Source organism: Triticum urartu, chromosome 1 (assembly GCF_003073215.2).
Source record: "Triticum urartu cultivar G1812 chromosome 1, Tu2.1, whole genome shotgun sequence".
Classification (NCBI taxonomy): Eukaryota; Viridiplantae; Streptophyta; class Magnoliopsida; order Poales; family Poaceae; genus Triticum; species Triticum urartu.
Genome location: NC_053022.1, coordinates 330,806,525 through 330,815,872, shown reverse-complemented (window position 1 = coordinate 330,815,872; position 9,348 = coordinate 330,806,525). Strand labels below are relative to the sequence as shown.

Below are 9,348 nucleotides of genomic sequence, written 5' to 3'. Positions count from 1 at the left end.
ATCATGCATTCCATGTCATTAGTTGACATGGCGGCCAACATGGATCTGACATGGCAGCCCACGTAGTAGTCAACCCAATTCAAATTTTGGCCCACTAAATTTCAACTCTATCAAAGACCATTGGTCCATGTTGAATCAGCCCCGTAAGAAATTTGGCGCATTAAACTTTTGGGCAGTTCAAGGCCCATTGATTTAGGTCCAAGAAATTAGTCCATCACTCATTTCTGTTTGGTCAGCGAAATTTTGAGTCAATAATTTTTTTACTAATAATATGTACTACTTTCATGAAATGAAAAGAAAATTACATAAATATAACAGAAAAATGGCATTTTAATAAAAAAGAAAAAACATGCTGCAATTATCTACATACTTTTACAAACAATACCACAAAAAGAAAAAACTAATCCAAAAAAACTAAAAATTACAAATAGTCCCAGAGCTATACTACTCTGGAGCCAGCACAGCCCCCTTTACGCGTCGCCCGGCGCTCGCCCGACGTTCATCCCCATGCTTTTTCTGGCTGCAGATATGCCTGTACCCGCTAATATCATGAGAGGGAGATGCCATATCCGCCATACTATTGACTCCACCCATGCTCGTGTCCAGTTGAGGTCTCCACGTCGTTGAACCGCGGTTGCCTGCGCATCGACAAACACTAAGACGCCTCAAATAGTCAGAAGCAAAAGGGATGGCAGAATCTGAAGCAATGGGGAGGAGATAATCTGAATTGACAATGCCTCACAAACTGCCGAGCTCGACGGCGAGGACGGGAAAGGAGACGAATGCGGATCTCGGGCAAACAAACTGGCAGCAGTGGTCCAGCACGAGGCAGCCCCCGGCGGCAGACCGGCGCAGCCTCGGGTCGCCGCGGCGCAACTTGACCAGGCGCCCTCGCCGGCTCAGTACGGCACCACTGGTATACTGGCACCACCACCACGGCACGACGCAGTGCTTGCCGTTGGGTGGTTGCATCCACCACGACATAGCACCCCGGCGATGGGTCGGGCGAGCTCCCCGACGATGGGTGGGCGTAGTCTGCCCACTGGCCCAGCGCGGTAATCCCGGTGGTTGTGGGGGCGGCCTGACCTCGCGGCGGTGGTACTTGCGTCGCTAGGATTACCAGCACCTAGGATGAACGAACCGGGAAGAGGAGCTGGGAAAGATGAGTTGGGGCGGCGCAGATTGGGGAACGAGGAAGAACAAATCGGGAGAGTTGGTGGCGGCGCGACTCGCTGCGTAGGACCAATGTTAGCGCCGTTGGATTTCGGAGGATCGGACGGTGCGCGTGGGCTGATCCGTGGGAGGGTTGAAACATCCAATCAGAACGCACGAATTGCCTCGCGTAGGATCCTCACGCACGAATTGCCGCCTGTGAACCCTAGTGGGCTTTTTTGGAGTTTAGCCCTACCGAGTGAGGCAGGCCTACAATTTGACCTATTCTTCTTATTTTTATGTTTAGCGAATTAATTAACCGTTGTGAACTGCTCAAAAAAACATGTTGTGAAGTAACTTGCAAAAAACAATATGAGTTAGATAAACTTGCAAAAATATTTACAAGTTCAAAAAAATTGGCAGAAACATTTAACTTATATACCACAATAAATTTTTACCCATGATATATTGTGTGTATTGCGCAAAAAAACTGGCAGAAACATTTATCTATGTGTTACAATGTTGGTTCTCATGGTGTTCTTTCTGGTTTTTCCTGTTCATATTTTCCAAATATGTGTCAAGTTTTATTTAAATACACATTAATTTTTTTCAAATACAAGTTTAAAATTTTTTAAATACACGTTAAACATTTTTGAATTACACATACATCTTTTTTAATACACATTAGACTTTGTTTTCAGATACATGTTCAAAAACATTTTAACATCTGTTGAAAATTTTCATAATAAATAGTAACATATTTTTAACATGTTAGACATTTTTCATAGATGTCTGGTTTTTAGAAATGTGCACAAACATTTTTAAAGTGCCATGAATTGTGTTCCCATATATTACGCAAAAACAATTTACATTGTATAAACATCTTCGAAAAATGTAAAATGCTTAGACATGCATTTAATGGCTCAAACAAAGCAAATGCAAGTGAAAAAATGCCAAATTTTAACATGCCAAGTTCAAAGATTTTAAAAAAGTGAATTGTGTGTTTAAGGCGGCAGTTTCTGTTGGAAACCCTGAGACTTCGGGGGAGAATGTCCGGTTTGCTCACGAGGTGCATATTTTCCGTAACACTCTCAATTTTTTACCACACACTACATGTGTCCAATTAAGACACCATTCCAAGTTGCATCCCATTTGGAGCTAGTTTGCACGTTATATCGTACCGAAGAGGGTTCTGAACTTTTTAGTGGGCGAAAAATCATTTAATGACTCAAAAATACCAAACGATGAAGCAATTATCACTTCACCTTCAAATCCAACATGTTCCTAAGTAGTTGTGTATAATCTACATGAAACAGACTATGTTATGTTGTTCATATCGAAGTTGGGCATTTTTTAATTCGTTTTCTATCATTTAGATATTAAATCAAATCAAATCATTAGAATACACATAGAACATTTTCCTGATTTATTTATTATTATTCATATTTTTCAGAGAAATCATGAATTAGTTATTTGAATGGAGGATTAATTCAAAACTTTATTTAACTAAAGGGCAAGACCACAAGTACGGAGAATTATTTTGTATCTTCGTTTTATTTTTAGAATACATAATTATTAACAAATCAACAAAGTTGTATTTTGAAAATTGTTCAAAACGTATTAAAAATGATTGTGTAAAAAAATCCTATAAATGGGTTAAAACATGTTAAACATATTTGTAGAAATGTAAGAATAATTTTACACAATAATTATTTTTAATACATATTGAACATTTTATGAAATAGACGTTGTAATTTTTTTGAATGCGTGACGGGTATTTTTCAAATACACGTTTACAATTTCTTAATACAAGTGAGAATTTTCCAAAAATATGTTCCTTTCAAGAAAAATGCACTAACACTTTTTTAAGTTTATGGCAGGTAATATGTTGAGTTGTTCTGTTTTTTTCAAACGTGAGAATTTCTTAATATTTTTTTAAATTTTCTTTTAGTCACCTTTTTTTTCCTCTTTATTATTTCATCTGATATCCCTAATAAATAGTAGTGTATCTGGATATTGCACAGATAACTGTTCTTGGTGACATCAATGCAGTTTGGCCTATTTAAATAAAATATCAGGAGTTTTTGTGAAAATTATTTAAGTACAAGGAATTTTTTGTAAAACAATCAGCACACTCCTCTAACAGGAATTGACATGTGGGTTGACGCCATGTTGGCACAACACGTGGGCTGTGCATATGCCCAAATACGGACTGAGGCACCATATTTGAACGTTCGAACAAATTACGGCACTAGTTTCGTGTATTTTACAAGTTTAGACACCAAAGTAATCACATCGAACAAGTTGAGACACTCGTGGTGTATTTAACTCTAAATAAAACATAAAAGAAAAGAGATAGAGAGAGACAGAGAGAGAGAGAAAAGAAGAAGGTACTCACCTAGCCCATCAGTTCAGGCCCAGGCCGACCTGCTTCGGAGTCGTCCTCAACCTCTACCCGTAGGCAGAGGTGAAGTCACACGGGAAGGCCGCCGCCTCCCCCCCCCCCCCCCCCCCCCCCCTTCTGCTCTCTGTATCGTGGTCCCGAGGACGTCCGCCTCCTCCCTAAAGATCGAATCGAGCTCTGGTGCCCTGAACATCGTCTTCCGCGACCACGGTGACCAGCCGCCATCGCCGATTCACTGAAGCCCGAGCTTCCTTGACCTATTTAACCACACCATCGTCTTCTTGGTGATCTTCCACACGTGATTCCTCTGCCCCGGTCGTCATTTGTGTCCTCTAGCTTCGGCTTCCCCCATGGTCGTAGCTCTGCCGCCTTCCATGTCGCCATTGTTGCTAGAGTTGGCGGCCGTCAAAACCGAGCACAAATTCGAGTTCCTAGAGCTCCAAGGTTTCCTCTGAGTCGATTAGCTAGCCTCCCCATGCCGTGTAGCGTTGTCCTCATCCAGGCCGCGAGAGTGCTGCCGCAAAGCTCGTCAACGGTGGTGTTCCCGGCAACCCCTAGTGCCCCCACTAGGTTTCCTAGGCTCGCGCGAGGGATGACTTCTTCCTGGTAGCCTCAGTCATTGCTGCCGTGGCCTCCCGATGCATCTCCGCCGCGAAGTAAGGTCGTTGGCGACCAAACTCCGGTGGGCTGACGTGGCCTAATTAATGATTTAATTAGGTCGGGCAAACTTCTGTAGAAAAAAAACATAGCACGAGCTGCGCCAAACAAACACGGGCACGCACGACACATCAGCACAAAACATCCATGACGGTCCGGATTGCCTATAGAAAAAGGAAAGGCGGTCGAGCTGATTGACACGTGACGGTTTTCATGACGGTCTCACTATGTTTGTCATAAGGGGGCTGATTTTTTGTAGCACTTTCTCATCTTGTTAATACATGACGGTTTCCGTGATAAATCAGAAGAATCTGTCATCGATGGTGATAGTTCTAGGAACGTCACCAGAAATCTGTCATGAATTAACAGATTTCTTGTAGTGGACACCACGCGCACTACACTACGACGGGGACTGCGCCGCCACCGCGGTGTAGCCTCCCAGCTGGAGCTGTCCTCTGTTGACGGCGGAGTGGCTGAGCGACGCGACGGACCGGTGCCATTGGCGATTATGGGAGAAGCAGGCGAGATAAGTTACAGGGAGGGAGGGGAAATGTGATGCAGGACTCGCCAGCCATGAGGGTTTTTATAGCAGGTCGGTATGCATTGGGATTTTGGGGATTTCACCGAGTCGGGCGGGAAGCTTGCGCGGGAATCTGCGAGGTTGCGCGGGAACGGGCTCACCGATGATTCATTGGCGCCGCCGTTTGGCCAAAGAAAGCCCCCACGTGCTGCGCAAGCTTGCGCTATAAGCCGTTTGCGGCAGCGGGGTGACATGATGTGCGAGAGGAGGACGAAAGGCCACGTACACATACGGTTAATAAAAAAGTTTGCAATTTAATTACCTACTATACCCCCGTCCTGGTTTATAAGTATGATTTAACTAAAAAAATACGAATGCATGTCGCCAAAGATTATATAGTTGGATTCGTATTTGAACATAGTTTCCAATTATATAATTTTTATAACATGCATTAACATTTTGTTGGTTAAATTTGAGGGCAAAGTATGGCACAGAATATAAAGGAGACTATAGACTAGACGGAGGTGGTAGCACGCGGCCGCTCTCTGATATGTCTCCAACGTATCTATAATTTTTGATTGCTCCATGCTACTTTATCTACTGTTTTGGACTATATTGGGCTTTATTTTCCACTTTTATATTATTTTTAGGACCAACCTATTAACCAGAGGCCCAGCCCAGAATTGTTGTTTTTTTGCCTATTTCAGTATTTCGAGGAAACGGAATATCAAACGGAGTCCAAACGGAATGAAACCTTCGGGAACGTGATCTTCGCACCGAACGTGATCCAGGAGACTTGGACCCTACTCCAAGAAGTTTCCGGGGAGGTCACGAGGGTGGAGGGCGCCCCCCTGGGCGCGCCCCCTGCCTCGTGGGCCCCTCGGAGCTCCACCGAAGTGCTCCTTCCTCCTATATATACCTACGTACCCCCATTAGACCAAAGACAGAGCCAAAAAAACCTAATTCCACCGCCGCAACTTCCTGTATCCACGAAATCCCATCTTGGGGCCTATTCCGAAGCTCCGCCGGAGAGGGCATCCATCACGGAGGGCTTCTACATCAACACCATAGCCCTTCCGATGAAGTGTGAGTAGTTTACTTCAGACCTTCGGGTCCATAGCTAGTAGCTAGATGGCTTCTTCTCTCTTTTTGGATCTCAATAAAATGTTCTCCCCCTCTCTTGTGGAGATCTATTCGATGTAATCTTCTTTTTGTGGTGTGTTTGTTGAGACCGATGAATTGTGGGTTTATGATCCAACTTATCTATGAATAATATTTGAATCTTCTCTGAATTGTTTTATGTATGATTGAGTTATCTTTGCAAGTCTCTTCGAATTGTCCGTTTGGTTTGGCCAACTAGATTGGTAGTTCTTGCAATGGGAGAAGTGCTTAGCTTTGGGTTCAATCTTGTGGTGTCCTTACTCAGTGACAGAAAGAGTTGTAAGGCACGTATTGTATTGTTGCCATCGAGGATAACAAGATGGGGTATTTATCATATTGCATGAATTTATTCCTCCACATCATGTCATCTTGCTTAAGGCGTTACTCTGTTTTTTACTTAATACTCTAGATGCATGCTGGATAGCGGTCGATGAGTGGAGTAATAGTAGTAGATGCAGGCAGGAGTTGGTCTACTTGTCACGGACGTGATGCCTATATACATGATCATACCTAGATAACCTCATAACTATGCTAAATTCTATCAATTGCTCAACAGTAATTTGTTCACCTACCGTAGAATATATATGCTCTTGAGAGAAGCCACTAGTGAAACCTATGGCCCCCGGGTCTATTCTCATCATATCAATCTCCATTACTTTATTTTACTTGTTTTGCTTTTACTTTTTACTTTGCATCTTTATACCAAAAATACCAAAAATATTATCTCTATCAGATCTCACTCTCATAAGTGATCGTGAAGGGATTGACAACCCCTAAGCATTGGTTGCGAGTTGCTACCGTTTTGTGCAGGTACGAGGGACTTGCGCGTGACCTCCTACTGGATTGATACCTTGGTTCTCAAAAACTGAGGGAAATACTTACGCTACTGTGCTGCATCACCCCCTCCTCTTCGGGGAAAACCAACGCTAGCTCAAGACGTAGCAAGAAGGATTTCTGGCGCCGTTGCCAGGGAGGCCTACGCCAAGTCAAGTCAAGATTTACTCTCCCGTCAACGAGCCATTTCTGGCGCCGTTGCCGGGGAGGCCTACGCAAAAGTCAACATACCAAGTACCCATCACAATCTCTATCTCTCGCATTACATTATTTGCCATTTGCCTCTCGTTTTCCTCTCCCCCACTTCACCCTTGTCGTTTTATTCGCCCTCTCTTTCCCTTTGCCTTTTGTTTGCTCGTGTGTTAGTTTGCTTGCTTGTTCGTCACGATGGCCTTACCTAATTTTGGTGATCTTCACCTTAAAAGGCTAGAAGATATCGAAAACAATGTCAGGAAGTTTATGGTCTTGCAATTTGAGCATAATAATTTCTTTAGAAACGAGCTTAAGGAACAAAAGAGTTTTATGAGTTATATGAATAAAGAGCTCGATGATATGTCCAAAGAATTTGATGGTGTAAGAGCCCAAATTGCTCATCTTGAAAAAATGACCGCTGAAATTTCGGACATGCAAGCCACCTTAGTTAATAAGATGGCCGCTAAACCGAATAACTATGAGAATCAAGATGAAGATCTGGTAGTTATTGATGTGTCCCCTATTAAATCTTTGTTTTGCAATATGAATCTTGATGAATCTGATTATGATCTTCCCTTACCTAGAAGGCGTTCTAAGAATTCTGAGTTTTTAGATCCTGATGATGAAATTGATAAAAAAGGGATTGAAAAAAATAAAAATCTAGATATTGCTAAACCCACTATTTTGGATCTCAAGGAATTTAACTATGAAAATTGCTCTTTAATTGATTGTATTTCCTTGTTGCAATCCGTGTTAAATTCTCCTCATGCTTATAGTCGAAATAAGGCCTTTACCGAACACATTGTTGACGCCTTAATGCAATCTTATGAAGAAAAGCTTGAGTTGAAAGTTTCTATCCCTAGAAAACTCCATGATAAGTGGGAACCTAAAATTAAGATTAAAAATAAAAATTACGAGTTTTATGCTTTGTGTGATTTGGGTGCTAGTGTCTCTACTATCCCCAAAGCTTTGTGTGATTTGCTAGATTTCTGTGACTTTGATGATTGCTCTCCAAACTTGCATCTTGCGGATTCCACTATTAAAAAGCCTATGGGAAGAATTAATGATGTTCTTATTGTTGCAAATAGGAATTATGTGCCCGTAGATTTTATCGTTCTTGATATAGATTGCAATCCTTCATGTCCTATTATTCTTGGTAGACCTTTCCTTAGAACGATTGGTGCAATTATTGATATGAAGGAAGGGAATATTAAATTCCAATTTCCCTTAAAGAAGGGCATGGAACACTTTCCTAGAAAGAAAATAAAATTACCATATGAATCTATCATGAGAGCCACTTATGGATTTCCTACCAAAGATGGCAATACCTAGATCTATCCTTGCTTTTATGCCTAGCTAGGGGCGTTAAACGATAGCGCTTGTTGGGAGGCAACCCAATTTTATTTTGTGTTTTTTGTTTTTGGTTTTGTTTAGGAATAAATAATCCATCTAGATTCTGTTTAGATGTGGTTTTATCTTTTAATTAGTGTTTGTGCCAAGTTAAACCTATTAGATCTTGTTGGAAGATAGTTATTTGATCTTGCTGTAATTTCCAGAATCTTTGCGCTCAGTGCCCGAATTATAAAAACTCACCAGAACGTGATAAAATAGTGATTCCAATTGCTGATGATCAATAAACAAATTGCCCAGGTCTTCTAATTTTGGTAGAATTTTTTGGGTTCCAGAAGTTTGCGTTAGTAACAGATTACTACAGGCTGTTCTGTTTTTGACAGATTCTGTTTTGCGTGTGTTGTTTGCTTATTTTGATGAATCTATGGCTAGTAAAATAGTTTATAAACCATAGAGAAGTTGGAATACAGTAGGTTTAACACCAATACAAATAAAGAACAAGTTCACTACAGTACCTTAAAGTAGTCTTTTGTTTTCTTTCTCTAACGGAGCTCACGAGATTTCTATTGAGTTTTGTGTTGTGAAGTTTTCAAGTTTTTGGTGAATTCTTTTGATGGATTATGGAACAAGGAGTGGCAAGAGCCTAAGCTTAGGGATGCCCATGGCACCCCCAAGATAATCCAAGGACACCAAAAAGTCAAAGCTTGGGGATGCCCCGGAAGGCATCCCCTCTTTCGTCCACTTCCATCAGTAATTTACTTGGAGCTATATTTTTATTCACCACATGATATGTGTTTTGCTTGGAGCGTCTTGTATTATTTGTGTCTTTGCTTGTTAGTCTACCAAAATAATCCTTGCTGTACACATCTTTTGAGAGAGCCATGTATGAATTGAAATGTGTTAGAATACTCTATGTGCTTCACTTATATCTTTTTGAGCGTGATAATTTTTGCTCTAGTGCTTCACTTAGATCTTTTAGAGCACGGTGGTGGTTTGTTTTAAAGAAACTTGATCTCTCATGCTTCACTTAGATTATTTTGAGAGTCGTTAATAGCATGGTAATTTGCTTAATGTTAAT

At 41.5% G+C, this 9,348-nt stretch overlaps 1 protein-coding gene across 1 annotated transcript; it reads right to left on the bottom strand.

The window, feature by feature from the left end:
- Positions 1 to 313: 313 nt before the first annotated feature.
- Positions 314 to 1,196, bottom strand: LOC125533047. Its single transcript, XM_048696846.1, has 2 exons — positions 743 to 1,196; positions 314 to 638 (listed from the first exon to the last, which is right to left on the bottom strand). Exons 1-2 carry the CDS (start codon positions 982 to 984, stop codon positions 578 to 580), a joined length of 303 nt encoding a protein of 100 aa, XP_048552803.1. The 5' UTR covers positions 985 to 1,196; the 3' UTR covers positions 314 to 577.
- Between the last annotated feature and the right edge of the window lie 8,152 nt (positions 1,197 to 9,348).

What these genes read in the sequence shown, in the direction of transcription:
- LOC125533047 (XM_048696846.1), bottom strand. Translation starts at nt 984, where the DNA reads ATGTCGTGGTGGATGCAACCACCCAACGGCAAGCACTGCGTCGTGCCG. An exon ending in GCCGTCGAGCTCGGCAGTTT is followed by an intron (nt 639 to 742) that starts GTGAGGCATTGT and finishes GTCGATGCGCAG; the next exon opens with GCAACCGCGGTTCAACGACG.